The sequence below is a fragment of the Oncorhynchus mykiss genome, chromosome 12, assembly GCF_057628025.1.
Source record: "Oncorhynchus mykiss isolate SJ-2025 chromosome 12, ASM5762802v1, whole genome shotgun sequence".
Classification (NCBI taxonomy): domain Eukaryota; kingdom Metazoa; phylum Chordata; class Actinopteri; order Salmoniformes; family Salmonidae; genus Oncorhynchus; species Oncorhynchus mykiss.
In genome coordinates, this window is record NC_143033.1 from 78,334,549 (window position 1) to 78,353,334 (window position 18,786).

An 18,786-nucleotide genomic window follows, 5' to 3' on the forward strand; every position below is an offset into this window, starting at 1 on the left:
TAATGCATTTCTGTATTGTACAGATCAGGAAACCATGGTGTAAATTCTGTTACCTTAATTCCGTTACCAGATGTAAATCCACTTCACCTACTGTAATTCAATAACCAAATTAAATGTATTCAAACTCAAGGTGTCATGTCATAGCTGACATCCCATTCTTTCTACAGACATCTTTGAATTTTAATTCGGAGCAGATATATATTTTTTAAACATGTTTGCATAAAAAACTGAGGGAGATTTTACCATAATTCTGTTACCAAACTTTGCATCTGCACAGTGAATGTGCTTTTGTGAAATGTTCTGTGTAAATTGTTAAAAGTAGTCCTTGTGCATAGAATTGTATGGTTTGTAAACTTTGAAATCAATATTTTTTGTTAGGAATAAAATGTAAAGAGAAAAATCTTAGCCAAAGCCTATAGGGTCTGGGTTGAGCAGTCCCAGCACATAGACTAACTGTGACAAAGGTTTACAATACCTACAGTCAATAGATGTCAATAGCTTAATGAATATGAGTAAACTTTAAACTAAGATTTGAAACAACTTTTGCTAACGTCAGAAAAGACACGGGACACGTTTGAGTAGTAAGGCGAAAGACAAGTCAAGGAGTGAAGTCGGGGGAGGTGCATCTGTGACATCCGAAAGTTGGACACTAATGTGGTTTTCCAACAGCAAGGCTCAGATCAACATGGAAGTGTTGATAAAGAAAGTTTTCATTACAATGTCGAAATAAACATGGTTTCAACCCCCATATTACACACTCACAAACTGAAATCATATGGGTGTTCATTGTACAATCAATTACTGTTTCCGTCATGTCTTTGGTCACATTCAGAGCCTGCCATAATTCAGGCGATGGCTGCAGGATGAAGTTGGTGAAGAGCAGTCAAAACTTAATGACCTTTGATCACATGATTTCTGTAAAGTTAATGCAGTCGATATGTAGGCGCAAGTCGGACAATGTTATCCCCATAATGTAACTCACTTTGAATGGCAGTGACCATCGGATTTGACATAAACTCGAACGCAACCACTCAATCGGTCAAAACAGCTGGCAGTAAGCGGTTCGAAAATCGGAGGTGACGTAATTCTGCGACGTACATCATCAAATCGCGCGCTCAGAAGCACACAGCGCTCAATGACTATATATTTTACATTCAATTACGAATAATCAAAGAAGGTAAGTTAATATTTGCAACCATGCACTCCTGTTGTTTTAAAATAAAATGACGATGCCAAAACACAGACACAACGCTAGCTACTTGTCCGACATTTACCTTGTCCAGCAGACCTATAAGCCTTGCTCAACATACCCACACAGCTAGCTAACGTTAACTAGTTACTAGCACCATAGCATTAGAATGGATCTCTATGTCTAGTACAGACCTGAACGTGTGAACCCCATCATGTCAGCTGAAGCGTTGTGACTTCCAATCCTGATCCTTTTATTTCATTTTCTGCCCTGTTTGAGATTTATGTAGCTAGCCAACTAGCTAGCTACAAACAAGAACTGTTCAGATTAGTAGAAATGTAACGTTAGCTAGATTTCCAGTTTTTCCTTCATTTTAAATCACGCCCACTACACATTTTCTAATAACGTTACACGTAGCTCACACAAGCCTAATTATTTACACCTAGTAACCGTTGTTTCCCATAAGCAACCAAAACAATTTCGATCTGTTTACTACATTGTTGCGGCAAGATTATTGAAGTTTTTTTTATTTTATTTTATTTTGCAGGCCAGACGATGACTGAGTTTAAGAGAGCCTTCTCACTGGTGTGGGATCACTTCACTCTAGTGACACCTAATAAGGTCCAGTGCGCCCTCTGTTCACAACGGCTTAGCTTCAACAAAAACACCTCCGCCATGTTAAGGCACCTAAGATCAAGGCACCCAAGCGAGGCCTGGTACAGCAACTCAACATCTGGAGCCCACTCAAGCACAAGCAACTCAACATCTGGAGTCCACTCAACGTTCTCTAACTCAATAATTAGTAGTGCTGGAGTCCACTCATCGTTCTCTGGTACTACAGGACTAAACTCAATGTTTACAAACAATGCTGCTGCTGGACACCACATCCAAGGTTTGTTTCCTTTAGGATAGATGGTTTTCATCCTGTTTCAATCAATTGTTATATTTAGATTAGCATTAAGTGTACATCTAATTCAATTTGAATTGATTATACTGTTTTATTTCACAGTCAGGACCACCAGACAAGAAGACCTGGATGATGCCCTAGTCAACATGTTGGTTAAAGACACCCAGCCATTTTCAGTAGTCGAGGAAGAGGGATTCGCTGCTTTCGTCCAAAAGCTAGACCCAAGCTACAATCTTCCAAACAAACAAGCGCTGAAGAAAATGGTGGGGTCTCGGTGTGAATTCATCAATGATAATGTTGTATCTCAGATGGTAATTTCTGACTTTGTCAGCCTGACTTCGGACATGTGGACTTCTATTGATAAGCACAGTTACATTTCAGTGACAGGGCATTTGGTAGCAGAAAATGCCCAGTTATCCACTTTCCTCCTTGGGATTTCTAAGCTCCCTGAAAACCACAAAGTGATCCACATTGAGGAGGCCAAAAACCAACTGGTGGCGAGCTGGGGCCTCCACAGCAGGGTTGCTGCATTTGTCACAGAGAACAGCGACAATATGGTAGCCACGGTTCAGAAACTAGGAATCCTCCAGTTGCCCTCTTTTGCACACGTCCTGAACCTTGTGATTAAGAGGTCCATGGAGGCTACTTTGGAGCTGCAGGACATCCGCTCCCAAGCGCGGGCTATCGTGTCTTTCTTCAAGTCGAATCAGAACGCAGAGATGAGGTTAGCCGAGGTGCAAGGGCAGCTAGGCAGGCCAGAGCAGAAGCTGATCCAGGAAGTGGACTCGAGATGGAACAGTAGCTTTTCTATGCTGGAACGCGTCTTTGATCAGAGGGAGTCTGTGGCTGCTGCTCTCAGCACCCTGGACACGGACATCATCCCTCTGGGATCTGCTGACTACGAGGTCATCCACCAGTGTCTCGGAGTGCTGGGTTCCTTCAACCAGGCCACAGCTGAGCTCGCCTCAGAGAAACGCGTCTCGGCCTCCAAGGTCATTCCTCTTGTCCGGATGCTGAAGATAACCCTTGAGAAGAAGCACGGTGCCATCATACACCCTACGGCTACACAGCTGGCATCTAACCTACAGAGGGAGCTTCAGACGAGCTGCAGTATGGTGGAGACCGAGCCAATCCTGGCTCTCTCTGCTCTCCTAGACCCGCGCTTCAAAATGTTGGCCTTCGGGAACCAGGGCTACGCTCAGGAGGCGGTGAAGCTCCTCACCTCCGAGTGCGCCTCGTTAATCCGGATAAATCCGGACAAGGATGACACTCTGCCGCCGTCCACCACCGGGTCAACGACGCCCCCCCCGACATCACCCCACACCTCCTGGGCAATGGAAACCGCTTCCGTCTCCATGGCAACATCTCCGTCTAAGTCCCACGATGGGGGTCTGTGGGAGATGTTTGACAGTAAAGTGGGCGAGACACAGAGTGTTCAGAGCAGCACGGCGGACGCAGCGGTGGAGGTACAACACTACCTCAGTGACCCGTACCTGAACCGAGTGGAGAACCCCATGCACTACTGGGAGAAGCACTCCAAGGTGTACCCGCACCTGTTCCAGCTGGCTCGGAAATACCTCAGTGTTCCCGCCTCGTCTGTGCCATGTGAGCGCATATTCACCAAAGCTGGAGATGTGTTCAATAAAAAGAGGAGTTGCCTCAGTATGAAGGCTGTAGAGCAGATAATGCTGTTGAATAAAGGTCTAGTATAGCACAAGCAGCATACTGTCCACAGTGCTTCTCATGCTGTTTGGCCTGTATGTAATGGACTATTAAATTTACCAAATGCATTGTAAATGTATTCTTCCTGCTTTGTGTATAAAGTATGTTAAAATGGCCTTTTTTCTTTTAAAGAGAAGTGGTCTTCTACATTTTGAACATTTGTCAGGGGGCCATTTAACCACTAGAGGGCAGTGCTGCACTGGCTAACAACCAGCACACTTGGGTGTACATTTCAAATCAAAGTTTATTTGTCATGTGTGCTGAATACAACAGGTGTGTAGACCTTACAGTGAAACACTTACTTACAGGCTCTAACCAATAGTGCAAAAAAGGTATTAGGTGAACAATAGGTAAGTAAAGAAATAGAACAACAGTATAAAGAAAGGCTATATACAGTAGCGAGGCCATAAAATTAGCGAGGCTACATACAGACACCGGTTAGTCAGGCTGCTTAAGGTAGTATGTACATGTAAATATGGTTGAAGTATATGATGAACAGAGAGTAGCAGCCGCATAAAATATGGGTTTTTGGGTGGCAGGACGCAATGCAGATATCCCGGTTAGCCAATGTGCGGGAACACTGGTTGGTTTATGGCTCTCAATTACATTTTATTTATTACTGGGTGGACTGAATTCAATATTGCCTATACATCACTATAAGTGTTAAAAATATATTTTAAAACATATTTAAAAATCACTGAATACTATTTTGCATTGTCATGTAATCGTGATGGTTGTTGTGCAAAGTGAAATTGATGTTATTTCACATTCATATCACCACATATGGAGTTCTTTTGAGTGCTTTTTGAGGTCAAGAAAATATTATTTGTCTTCTGATGGTTTATCCAATGCATATTGATGCAGATGGGGATGATGCTGAATGACATTTTCACTGGAGGTACCTTAGTGATGTATGCAAGTCAGACAAGGAAGTCTGTAGCTGGTATACAACTTACAATTGACACTTATAAAGGGCAATGTGCGTTTGAAAAGGTTCATGTTTGAAAATTATGGGGGGGAAGATTACTCGGAGGCGTTCCACTTTCTTTCTTTTTTTAACTAGGAAAGTCAGTTAAGAACAAATTCTTATTTACAATGATGGCCTAAACCAGACAACACTGGGCCAATTGTGCACTGCCCTATGGGACTCCCATTCACAGCCAGATGTGATGCAGCCTGGATTTCAACTAGGTATTGCAGTGATACCTCTTACACTGAGATGGAGTGTCTTAGATCACTGTGCCACTCAGAACCCAAGTTTGAAATGGCAACAGGTGAATAAATGAAGTGGTTGCCAAGGATACCTCAAATGGCTACCCAGACTATTTGCCAAGGGAACAGTTGAGCCAGTCACTAAAAAGTAAAGAGCACACATTAATAATGGATTTTCAATTTACTCTTAAAACAATACACATTTCACAGACATTTACTGTAATATGGATGCTCAATGGGAAGGCCATTGTAAAAATGTGTACAAGAATACTTCATATTTGTCAGTGACAATAGCATTTTTTTGGGATGATACGTTTTTACTAAGTAAAAATCCTGGAAGACTGCTCTGAATCCTGTTGAGCTTCTGCCTTTCAGTCTTATCAGAGATACTTCTTGGCTTGTTGAGTTTTTGCCAATGTTGTGCCTGATATCCATGCAGCAAAAGCTTGTTATTCCGCCCATTTTGTAGGTTATCTACCTAACACGCACGTTTCTGTGGATTGAAATAAGCTCTATTTTGAGATAAATTCATGAAATGCTTTTTGTTTACTTGGACTGAGAAGAAGTACACAGTTTTCCAATGAGGCAAAGCCATTAAACATCAACATATTGCTGCTTTGGTCCCACAATGAGTTGCACAGTGGTGATTTCAACTAATGTCTGTGTGTTTTGTATGTGAACATAAAAACAATGAAATTGCCACTGAGAGCTTTTGGAAGTCTTCATGAAATGTAAAAATAAAATCTAAAATATGAAACTAGTAGTGCAACCACAAACAAAGGCTGTCATAAGGATTATGTTGAAAACATACAGAGGGGGATGTTTTCCATGAACAATTATCGTCCTATGACTTACAACATGAGCGTCATAGAAATCACACCAATATGGCTAATGTTACATATTTTAATATTAATAATAAAATGCCATTTAGCAGACACTTTTATCCAAAGTGATGTACGCTACAGTGAGTTTATTTTATTTAACCAGGTAGGCTAGTTGAGAACAAGTTCTCATTTGCAACTGCGACCTGGCCAAGATAAAGCAAAGCAGTTCGACACATACAACACAGAGTTACACATGGAATAAACAAACACAATCAATAATATAGTAGAAAAATCTATATACAGCATGTGCAAATGAGGTATAATTCTTAACGTAAGGCAATAAATAGGCCATGGTGGCAAAGTAATTACAATATAGCAATTAAACACTGGAATGGTAGGATGTGCAGAAGATGAATGTGCAAGTAGAGATACTGGGGTGCAAAGAAGCTAAATAAATTAAAACAGTATGGGGATGAGGTAGATTGGATGGGCTATTTACAGATGAGCTATGTACAGGTGCAGTGATCTGTGAGCTGCTTTGACAGCTGGTGCTTAAAGCTAGTGAGGGAGGTAAGAGTCTCGAGCTTCAGAGATTTTTGCGGTTCGTTACAGTCATTGGCAGCAGAGAACTGGAAGGAGAGGCGGCCAAAGGAAGAATTGGCTTTGGGGGTGACCAGTGAGATATACCTGCTGGAGCGCGTGCTACCGGTGGGTGCTACCTTGGTGACCAGTGAGCTGAGATAAGGCTGGGCTTTACCTAGCAGAGACTTGTAGATGACCTGGAGCCAGTGGGTTTGGCGACGAGTATGAAGCGAGGGCCAGCCAACGAGAGCATACAGGTCGCAGTGGTGGGAAGTATATGGGGCTTTGGTGACAAAATGGATGGCACTGTGATAGACTGCATCCAATTTCTTGAGTGGAGTGTTGGAGGCTATTTTGTAAATGACATCGCCAAAGTCGAGGATCAGTAGGATGGTCAGTTTTACGAGAGTATGTTTGGCAGCATAAGTGAAGAATGCTTTGTTGCCAAATAGGAAGCCACTTCTAGATTTAATTTTGGATTGGAGATGCATACACTTCAGTATATGTAAACCAACCTAGCACCACACTATTTCCAACTGAACCACACAGGACCAATAATATGGCTGAAGGGTGATTTATCAAACTGAAGTCTCTATATTAGTCTTTTGTTGCTTCATTTACATTTATTTATTTACTTTGTCTTGATTTGACTGTATTTTTCACTGATGATTGGCTTTACTTTTATAGGCAATTAGTAGACTAACTTACCTTGTTTAGCGAAAATTATCATGGCACCTTTGTAATTGGAGTTGTATAATGATGTAGAGAGAAAAGCTTTCGTAAATTGTATCAACATGTATTAGCGTTTATTGTACACAGGCTCGATGTTGGCCAATCAATTAGAGTAGTATTTGTGGAGTAGCACAACGTGTATAATTAGCTAAGTTTGTTAGCTCTACAAGTTGACTAATGCTTTAGTGTTAACATCAAAATCCCTCTTTATCATCTAAAGGACATTCATTTCAATGCTTTTTGAAAGTAAATATGTAATGCAAAAACCAAAACGTGCACCCAGGTGGGTCCCAGGACCAAGTTTGGGATACCCTGGTATAGGGTAGAAGTTAAACGCCACGCATATCTTTCTGGTAAATATGAAAACAGTTATTGGGAAATAGAAATGTCTGAATGATGATGATGAAAGCCCCCTTAACATCAGTTATCAAATGGCAGGTGTCAATTATTTTATACTACCAGGCAAAAGTTTTAGAACACCTACTCATTCAAGCGATTTTATTGTTTTCTACTATTTTCAACATTGTAGAATAATAGTGAAGACATCAAAACTATGAAATAACACATATGGAATCATATAGTAACCAAACAAGTGTTAAACAATCAAAATATATTTTATATTTGAGATTCTTCAAATAGCCACCCTTTGCCTTGATGACAGCTTTGCATGCTCTTGGCATTCTCTCAACCAGCTTCATGAGGTAGTCACCAGAAATGCATTTCAATTAACAGGTGTACCTTCTTAAAAGTTAAGCCAATCAGTTGTGTTGTGACAAGGTAGGGGTGGTATACAAAAGATATCGCTATTTGGTAAAAGTCCAAGTCCATATAATGGCAAAAACAGCTCAAATAAGCAAAGAGAAACAACAGCTCATCATTACTTTAAGACACGAAGGTCAGTTAATACGGAATATTTCAAGAACTTTGAACGTTTCTTCAAGTGCAGTTGCAAAAACAATCAAGCGCTATGATGAAACTGGCTCTCATGAGGACCGTTACAGGACTGGAAGACCCAGAGTTACCTTTGCTGCAGTTATCTCTTCATTAGAGTTAGCAGGAATTGTAGCCCAAATAAATGCTTCACAGAGTTCAAGTAACATACACATCTCAACATCAACTGTTCAGAGGAGACTGTGTGAATCAGGCCTTCATTGTCGAGTTGCTGCAAATAAACCACGACTAAAGGACACCAATAATAAGAAGAGGCTTGCTTGGGCCATGAAACACGAGCAATGGACCTTAGACCAGTGGAAATTTGTCCTTTGGTCTAGAGTCCAAATTGGATATTTTTGGTTCCAACCGCTATGTCTTTGCTAGACGCGGTGTGGGTGAATGGATGATCTCCACATGTGTATTTCCCACCGTAAAGCATGGAGGAGGAGGTGTTATGGTGTGGGGGTGCTTTGCTAATGACACTGTCTGTGATTTATTTAGATTTAAAGGCACACTTAACCAGCATGGCTACCACATCATTCTGCAGAGATACGCCATCCCATCCTGGTTTGGGCTTAGTGGGACTATCATTTGTTTTTCGACAGTTCAATGACACACCTCCAGGTTGTGTAAGGGCTATTTTACCAAGAAGATGAGTGATGGAGTGCTGCATCCGATGACCTGGCCTCCACAATCCCCTGACCTCAACCAGATTGAGATGGTTTGGGATGAGTCGGACCGCAGAGTGAAGGAAAAGCAGCCAACAAGTGCTCAGCATATGTGGGAACTCCTTCAAGACTGTTGGAAAAGCATTCCAGGTGAAGCTGGTTGAGAGAATGCCAAGAGTGTGCAGAGCTGTCATCAATGCAAAGGGTGACTATTTGAAGAATCTCAAACATAAAATATATTTTGATTTGTTTAACACTTTTTAGGTTTCCATATGTATTATTTCATGCCTTCACTATTATTCTACAATGTAGAAAATAGTAAAAAATAATAAAAACCCTTGAATGAGTAGGTGTTCTAAAGATTTTGACCGGTAGTATGTATAATTGGCCTATGTTATATCATACCTACAGATGGAAACACAAAACACCAAATATTGAAATGATGTAGCACACTCAATTGTTACGGATTATCAATCACTTTTATTTGGTCAACATAACATATCTAGCACATATCAGTGATACGCCTCATGCTCATGAACCTCATGCCACTCATGCCCATATCCCTGAAGTTCCTGTACTCTCCGGGCCTCATGTAAGTCATCCTGCCTCTGAAGTGGGGCTGCTCGTACATCAGCCAGTGGCCATCCATCACGTTGCAGGACTGGCAGTCGGACATACGGTAACGGTCCATGATGGAGTCACAGTCGTCCATCATCTCGTGCATCTGACCTCCGAAGTTATCTCTCTCGTAGATCCTCATTCTGTAGGATCCTCTGTGCTGTTAGGAGGAAATAGGAATATGTTGAATTAATTACTGAAGACATCAGACTGTTGGAAAGCGTCACAGAGCCAATGTGATTTATTATGGACATCACAAAGCTACTTCGAGCAGGGCTGTTAACAGCAGACTAAGTATCATATTGCCTACCATGGGGATCGTGCGGCAGGACCTGATATCAGTCATTCCCATCATACTCTGGAAGTCAGAGTACTCTCCCCTCCTCATGAAGTACTGGTTTCCCATGTAGTTGTTGCGGTCGTAGACCATGAAGCAGCCGCTCTGAACCCTACAGGAGTGGCACCTGCTCAGGTAGGAGGACATGTCAGCGCAGTCGCTGCTGCACTCATAGGAACGACCCTGGAAGTTCCTGTCCTCGTAGAAGACGATCTGAAAATAAAAAGGGATAATTTCTATGAACTAAAATATTTTCCAAAACAAACATGTAGGAAATGTAGGAACTTTAAAGAACTTTAATGTAGTTGGGGGTGCTAGAACACTACAGGTCTTTTGCATAACAATCTATGAAAATGTAAGTATACATTTTAGTTTTAAACTTACCCTGCCCATGTTCATGCTGGTGGACATGTTTGCTCACTGTGCTGCTGGTTGCTGCTCCTGAACTGATTCCTACCTGGTTTAACCCTTTCTTTTATACCTGACCAAACCTAAAGAATTCCCAGCTCCATTGTTCAAACCCCTGACCCAGCAACATGCTATAGAAGCCTGCAGAGGCCACTGAGGTTACGTCCACATTTCCAGTGACTGGACCCCTCAGTGTCTTTAGAAAGACTGTTTCTCAATGGTCTGTTTCTCAAACAAAGTAACATATAGCCTTTTGAGAGTTTACAACAGCTAGTAACAGCCTTGAAAAGGAAAGTTCTCCATACAGTACATGTCACAATGTTTTTCTATGTTTTGTAATCTTATTTGATCAAATATTAATGATACATGGCTCAATGTTATATTGTAAGCTCATTTGATTTAAGACATTTAGCATAAATCACACATATTGAATGAAGAGTGAAAATCTGGGGTTAACCTGTTAGTTCAAACTATGTATTGTTACTCATCTTTTGTTCAGTGTGCTGATTTAACCATTCTTAAACCACAGTGGACTTGACGTAGACCGACATTCCTAACCAGTGAATACATCATCAAAAGTGAGTCGAACTTAACTACTTTACTATAAAGTCTAAAAAGTATTATAACAGTCTATAAAATATTATTAACCCTTATTAACTATTTACAGATCCCTTATAAACCCTTCATAAAGGCTCCGTTAAATAAGTGTTAACTCTTTTCTTTTTAGTTTTTCTATACAATTCAAGAGAAATTAACAAATTGATGGATTATTGATGTATTTGAAATATTTTTTTAATACAATTGAACGTTTTGTAACAATTTCTGTAGTATCGTGTTATGAACCATAAATGTTAGTTAAGTTCGACTCACTTTTGATGATGTATTCACTGGTTAGGAATGTCGGTCTACGTCAAGTCCACTGAGGTTTAAGAATGGTTAAATCAGCACACTGAACAAAAGATGAGTAACAATACATAGTTTGAACTAACAGGTTAACCCCAGATTTTCACTCTTCATTCAATATGTGTGATTTATGCTAAATGTCTTAAATCAAATGAGCTTACAATATAACATTGAGCCATGTATCATTAATATTTGATCAAATAAGATTACAAAACATAGAAAAACATTGTGACATGTACTGTATGGAGAACTTTCCTTTTCAAGGCTGTTACTAGCTGTTGTAAACTCTCAAAAGGCTATATGTTACTTTGTTTGAGAAACAGACAATTGAGAAACAGTCTTTCTAAAGACACTGAGGGGTCCAGTCACTGGAAATGTGGACGTAACCTCAGTGGCCTCTGCAGGCTTCTATAGCATGTTGCTGGGTCAGGAGTTTGAACAATGGAGCTGGGAATTCTTTAGGTTTGGTCAGGTATAAAAGAAAGGGTTAAACCAGGTAGGAATCAGTTCAGGAGCAGCAACCAGCAGCACAGTGAGCAAACATGTCCACCAGCATGAACATGGGCAGGGTAAGTTTAAAACCAAAATATATACTTTAATTTTCATAGATTGTCATGCAAAAGACCTGTAGTGTTCTAGCACCTCCAACTACAACATTAAAGTTCTTTAAAGTTCCAACATTTCTCAAAAATGTTTGTTTCGGAAAATATTTTAGTTCATAGAAATGATCCCTTTTTATTTTCAGATCGTCTTCTACGAGGACAGAAACTTCCAGGGTCGTTCCTATGAGTGCAGCAGCGACTGCGCTGACATGTCCTCCTACCTGAGCAGGTGCCACTCCTGTAGGGTTCAGAGCGGCTGCTTCATGGTCTACGACCGCAACAACTACATGGGAAACCAGTACTTCATGAGGAGGGGAGAGTACTCTGACTTCCAGAGTATGATGGGAATGACTGATATCAGGTCCTGCCGCACGATCCCCATGGTAGGCAATATGATACTTAGTCTGCTGTTAACATTCCTGCTCGAAGTAGCTTTGTGATGTCCATAATAAATCACATTGGCTCTGTGACGCTTTCCAACAGTCTGATGTCTTCAGTAATTCATTCAACATATTCTTATTTCCTCCTAACAGCACAGAGGATCCTACAGAATGAGGATCTACGAGAGAGATAACTTTGGAGGTCAGATGCACGAGATGATGGACGACTGTGACTCCATCATGGACCGTTACCGTATGTCCGACTGCCAGTCCTGCAACGTGATGGATGGCCACTGGTTGATGTACGAGCAGCCCCACTTCAGAGGCAGGATGATGTACATGAGGCCCGGAGAGTACAGGAACTTCAGGGATATGGGCATGAGTGGCATGAGGTTCATGAGCATGAGGCGTATCACTGATATGTGCTAGATATGTTATGTTGACCAAATAAAAGTAATTCGTAATTCGTAAAACAATTGAGTGTGCTACATCATTTCAATATTTGGTGTTTTGTGTTTCCATCTGTAGGTATGATATAATAGAACTGACGCCTGCCATTTGATAACTGATGTTAAGGGGGCTTTCATCATCATCATTCAGACATTTCTATTTCCCAATAACTGTTTTCATATTTACCAGAAAGATATGCATAACATTTAACTTCTACCCTATACCAGGGTATCCCAAACTTGGTCCTGGGACCCACCTGGGTGCACGTTTTGGTTTTTGCATTACGTATTTACTGTTTTAAAGCATTGAAATGAATGTCTTTTAGATGATAAAGAGGGATTTTGATGTTAACACTAAAGCATTAGTCAACTTGTAGAGCTAACAAACTTAGCTAATCATACACGTTGTGCTACTCCACAAATACTACTCTAATTGATTGGCCAACATCGAGCCAGTGTACAATAAACACTAATACATGTTGATACAATTTACGAAAGCTTTTTCTCTACATCATTATACAACTCCAATTACAAAGGTGCCATGATAATTTTCGCTAAACAAGGTAAGAAAGTGTCTAGCAATTGCATTTAAAAGTAAAGCCAATCATCAGTGAAAAATACAGTCAAATCAAGACAAAGTAAATAAATACATGTAAATGAAGCAACAAAAGACTAATATAGAGACTTCAGTTTGATAAATCACCCTTCAGCCATATTATCGGTCCTGTGTGGTTCAGTTGGAAATAGTGTGGTGCTAGGTTTGTTTCCATCAGGGATTACATGTACTGTAGCGTACATCACTTTGGATAAAAGTGTCTGCTAAATGGCATTTTATTATTAATATTAAAATATGTAACATTAGCAGTATTGGTGTGATTTCTATGACGCTCATGTTGTAAGTCATAGGACGATAATTGTTCATGGAAAACATCCCCCTCTGTATGTTTTCAACATAATCCTTATGACAGCCTTTGTTTGTGGTTGCACTACTAGTTTCATATTTTAGATTTTCTTTTTACATTTCATGAAGACTTCCAAAAGCTCTCAGTGGCAATTTCATTGTTTTTATGTTCACATACAAAACACAAGGACATTAGTTGAAATCACTGATTGTGGGTCCAAAGCAGCAATATGTTGATGTTTAATGGCTTTGCCTCATTGGAAAACTGTGTACTTCTTCTCAGTCCAAGTAAACAAAAAACCTTAAATACATTTTGCTCAAAATAGAGCTAATTTCAATCCACAAAAACGTTGTATTAGGTAGATAACCTAAAAACGGGCGGATGACCTCGTTGTTAACATTTATAATAGCTGGTACTTGATGCAAAGCAGAACATTTCCGCTCTATAAAAAGGCCCCATTAGAGAATATGTGAAAGATGCAAGCAATGGCAGATAGCCCTTCTAGCATGCCTTTCTCCGTCATCACAATGTGTGTGTGGGATATTTAAGAAGGGAGTGGTTAATAGAGAGATGGATTAATAGTGAGGTGTGTGTGTGTGTGTGTGTGTGTGTGTGTGTGTGTGTGTGTGTGTGTGTGTGTGTGTGTGTGTGTGTGTGTGTGTGTGTGTGTGTGTGTGTGTGTGTGTTTGTGTGTGTGTGTGTGTGTGTGTGTGTGTGATTGCTTTGCCTAAATAAACCCATACTGATTCATCACATTGTTTGCTGTAGATCAGGGGAAAATGTTATGTTTTCATAACTTCAATATTGTAAAAACTATCTTAATATGGACATTTGGAGACAGAGAATAAAAAGCTGGACTTAGAATTGTCACTCACATTAATTGTGAGTGAATTAACTAACATTATGGTTCATAACACGATACTACAGAAATTTCTCTTGAGTTACAAAATGTAAAAAAAAAAAAGAGTTAACACTTATTTTAAAGAAGCCTTTATGAAGGGTTTATAAAGGGTCTGTAAATAGTTAATAAGGGTTAATAATACTTTATAGACTGTTATAATACTTTATAGATTTTACAGTTTAGTTAATTCACACACAATGGTACTCTCTGCCCCCCTAAAGTCAATATTAAGATAGTTTTTACAATATTGAGGTTATGAAAACATATTTTCATGGGCTCATTTAGGCAAAGCAATCATACACGCAAGCAAGCAAGTACACTCACACACACACACACACACACACACACACACACACACACACACACACACACCTCTCTATTAATCCATCTCTCTATTAACCACCCCCTTCTTAACTATTTTTAACATCTCACATTCCCAAGATACTTCGGAGTACCAGGCGTGTTACAATGTACCGTGGAGTTTGGGTTACCAGCTGGGAAGGTTCTTATGTAAAAACACCCGCCTGGATTGACCAGGTGCTAGGCACCGATCCAGTTAGAGATCCAGTATGTAGATACTGTAGATATTTAGAGGTGTGGTGTGGAGCTAAATTTGGCACCTATTGTTTTGTTATGCCAGGTCAGGTCATCACTCTACTGTGCTGATAGAGGCCTCATGCAGTCCTTCCTCTTCCTCTGAAGAGGCAATTTGTTCACAACTAAATCAATTACCTGCTCGCCGGCCAAAAGCAACATTCTTCCCCAGTATGGCAATCAATGTTTATTTTTTGTTTTCTTTTGTTTTTTTTATTTTTCATCTCTCTACACAATCAAAAATGGCTCCGTCCATGATTTTCCCTCTCAAACAGAACCACCCCATGTTTGAATGTGGAGCTTGATGTCCAGATAGGCTTATACAAGAGCCTTTTCATGTACCTGACTGACTCACATATGGTTGGTTGAATTTGGTGGAGAGGCTTTCGGCACCTGTTCCTCTTCTCGCCAGTGGAGGCCAGCAAAGGGTCACCACTTCTCTCCTCCTGTTCTGATACAGTGATGGCAATTGTCCTCTTACCCTCCTACCACTGACTGTAGTCAAAACTAAAACAAGACTTCAATGGTAAATGTACTGTGCCACCAAACAATCAGTTGTTTGAACCTGTCTAATAGATGCCTATACACAGACACTACTGTATGTGTAGAGGGAAAACACCAAGCATTCAGAAAGTACAGCCCTGTAGATAATTCACTATTCTCAGTGTTGATCCAAAAATAAACCCAAATGTTGTCCTGACATTTGCACAATAATTTTTATCAGTGTGAAGTCAGAAGTGCCAATGGAGACTGGGTGGTACCTAGAAAGGGTGTCACAATTACCACAACCTCACTTGTGTGTTGACCTTCACTTGTGTGTGTTGGCATCTCGCCCTTCAATGAGATAGACGCCCACATCCTGCCCCCCTCCAGGACCCTCTTCCACTGAAGCTAATGGTCCCCGTTGTCTGTACCGTCAACCTCCACATGCTGGTCACCATGGCAACAGGTTAGTGGCATGCGATAGCCCACTGTCACAGGGGAATTCCTCCATTTAACGGTTCACTTGCCAGAGACTCACATCAACACCACGGGGGGGGGGGGGACTCGGGGCTCGCCTTAGCCCCAGTCCCTAGCAACTGGTTGCTATGCTACCCCGTTTCCATGCAGAGAGTGCCATGTTTTTTTAACAGTTGGTGATGATCACCTCTCCCACACTCAGAATCACACACACACTGACCACACACACCGTCACTATTGCATACCATTCAGAGAGAAGACACCTTGTCTTCCCCCACCTCTTTAAAGTTGAGAAGACATAAAGTGACTGTGAGAGACTTATGGACCAGCGTGCAGTATGACCTGACCTGACACTCTTCAAATGAAACCATTTTTGCATGCCTTATTGGATGATTTGGGGAGAAATCTAGCCTCCTCTCCATTCACACTGTGAAATGACACAAGGTTGTCATGATGAAAACCGTAGTAAATAAATAAATCATATAGTCAATAACTGCATTCACAATGACCTTCACAACAGCAAAGTCATATGCATACACAGGCTACATAGTGCATACCATATCAATGAAGATGAATTGAAGGACAATATTTTTTTTTAAATTAAAAGACAGTTATACCCATTTCAATCACAACTTTTGATGTGACACTAATGGCTGGCCCAAATTCTTCCAAAACAGATATACCAGAGTGGGATAAAATGATTAGCAGGATCAATTGGCATGTGCTCCGTCTGATGGTGCTTAGCTGGCATGGACCAATAGGAAGGATGCTGCCTAGAGCTCAAAATAAGCCTTCTATCTCCAGTACCCACAAAGGGGGGCTCCACCAATGTCATCTCAACCACCCCGGAGGTTAGTTCTTCCAAGGAAGAAAGAGAATGTCAACAGGATAATCAACACCCGAAACTCCCCAAAATATTCAACCTTTCTTCTGATATCTTGTGGCTAATGCTGCAACATGTTGTATAACCCACTCAGTTCAACGTGAAGGGTAATGTTGTCATGAAGAGATAACCTGATTGAATTGAACTGATTGAATTTGACTGATTAAGGGCACACAGCCTCTATACAGTGAGCAAAGGTAATCATAAGCATTTACTAACTAGCTCCTAGATGCTAGGAGACCTCTTGTTCCTCTACTCATCTGATAGACATGCCTTAAATCCCCTAACTAGATATTGGCATAAGATCAATCGTTTATGGGAATGTTTATGTCATTGTTTTAAGATTTATCTTCATAGCCCTCAAATCTGACATAGAAACATGACAGATGATGTTAGACACATGACAAATCATTGACAAATAATGAATCCAACTGTGTTTGAGTGAGCCTTAAAGTTTGTTTATATTTTGAGCCTGTTACTAAGGCTACCGTACTGTTTAATCATGGACTCAGGAAAGGTTCAACAGGGGACAGGAAGTAAACAGCAGCAACCTGCTTTGCCATGTTGCTTTGTTGAATCCATCCAGGGAGGGCTGGCAGGGTTTCCTCTCCAGGGGCCAGGGCAAAATAAATGAACTGGGCGGGCTAGATTAATAGATAGTCAGACACCCAGGGAGATCTGACTCGGAGGGGATGAAACGTGCAGCCCTGCGGAAAGGAAATCCAATTTAGATTATTGCAGCAGTCCCCGATACCCACCTGTGGGACCTAATGGTGCTAAAAATGGAAATGCTGAAAAAAATAATAGACCTTAATAACGTGTGTGTAATGGGACTGGGGGTCTGGAGCATGTGTAATCTATCCTGTGATCAAAGGAACCAACAAACGTAAACAACTTAATCATTTTGTGTGTTGCAGATGTGTCTCAGAGGAATGAAGAGGCCTACTGTGTGTGTGTGTTGTGTTGTGTGTATGTGTGAGGAGACTTACACGTAATTCAATTTGGCCTCAGGTTGTATTGATGTGGGAGGATGGGTCGAAGATTCCTTAAACAGCCCATTCAATTTTTCATCAGAGTTTGCCTTTTCATCCCAGGCAGGTGGGAAGTGACATTTTGTTAGGGCTCCCTTAACTAGATATATGGGGCTCGTGACCTTCTCAGGTATTACTTTTATTAAGAGAAGCAACTTAAACCAGTAAGTCAATGTCAACCAACTGACGTTGATGGAACGGCTGCCTACTGCATGCTGGCAGCCATTGTCTGTTGAGCGGAGTTGGACTCCGGGAAATTCCAGTATCAATTTCAAATCAAGATAGGTTGAATTGTGGACCTTATACAGTAAAATGGAGAACAATCTATTGAAATCTACAGGGAAATACACAATGTTTAACATATCCAACAAATAATATTTACGTAAGCACGGTTCATTCCCTGTCCTCTCTATTTAAGTCACTACCATGTTATGGGTGTTTTCATTTTTTATTGTAATTATCTGCCTGCCTGGCTCCATTGTCATATTAATGCGTTCTTCTTTTCTATAACCTCTCTCTGTACTTGGCTATACTCCAGGTTATAGAGCAGAGCTGCAAATGATGCATTGACATCGTAATAAATAGAATTTGACACATTCAATACAATGTTTTGGGTGTATAGAAATGTTAAGATATATTAGTGTAAGCAGCTAACAAACAGAACAACTTGGTTATCATAAACACAAATTGAAGGTGCTAAGAGCTGGTTTGGGACTTTCACAAAGAGGAACTGGTCATCAGTCTTAAGCAAGAAATGGTTTGGAAACACTCCGGGAAATTCCAGTATCAATTTCAAATCAAGATAGGTTGAATTGTGGACCTTATACAGTAAAATGGAGAACAATCTATTGAAATCTACAGGGAAATACACAATGTTTAACATATCCAACAAATAATATTTACGTAAGCACGGTTCATTCCCTGTCCTCTCTATTTAAGTCACTACCATGTTATGGGTGTTTTCATTTTTTATTGTAATTATCTGCCTGCCTGGCTCCATTGTCATATTAATGCGTTCTTCTTTTCTATAACCTCTCTCTGTACTTGGC

General features: G+C 40.6%; 3 protein-coding genes across 3 annotated transcripts; 2 read left to right on the forward strand and 1 right to left on the reverse strand.

Moving 5' to 3' along the window:
• Positions 1 to 833: 833 nt before the first annotated feature.
• Positions 834 to 5,732, forward strand: LOC110538393 (E3 SUMO-protein ligase ZBED1). The gene is made up of 3 exons (XM_021625185.3): positions 834 to 1,177; positions 1,737 to 2,081; positions 2,199 to 5,732. The coding sequence occupies exons 2-3, from the start codon at positions 1,745 to 1,747 to the stop codon at positions 3,806 to 3,808; spliced, it is 1,947 nt and encodes a 648-aa protein (XP_021480860.2). The 5' UTR covers positions 834 to 1,177; positions 1,737 to 1,744; the 3' UTR covers positions 3,809 to 5,732.
• Positions 5,733 to 9,229: 3,497 nt separating this feature from the next.
• LOC110538392 (gamma-crystallin M3-like) lies at positions 9,230 to 10,192 on the reverse strand. The gene is made up of 3 exons (XM_021625184.3): positions 10,109 to 10,192; positions 9,698 to 9,937; positions 9,230 to 9,547 (listed from the first exon to the last, which is right to left on the reverse strand). The coding sequence occupies exons 1-3, from the start codon at positions 10,133 to 10,135 to the stop codon at positions 9,272 to 9,274; spliced, it is 543 nt and encodes a 180-aa protein (XP_021480859.1). The 5' UTR covers positions 10,136 to 10,192; the 3' UTR covers positions 9,230 to 9,271.
• A 1,243-nt stretch (positions 10,193 to 11,435) lies between these two features.
• LOC110538391 (gamma-crystallin M3-like) lies at positions 11,436 to 12,490 on the forward strand. The gene is made up of 3 exons (XM_021625183.3): positions 11,436 to 11,604; positions 11,781 to 12,020; positions 12,171 to 12,490. The coding sequence occupies exons 1-3, from the start codon at positions 11,578 to 11,580 to the stop codon at positions 12,444 to 12,446; spliced, it is 543 nt and encodes a 180-aa protein (XP_021480858.1). The 5' UTR covers positions 11,436 to 11,577; the 3' UTR covers positions 12,447 to 12,490.
• The last annotated feature ends 6,296 nt before the right edge of the window (positions 12,491 to 18,786 follow it).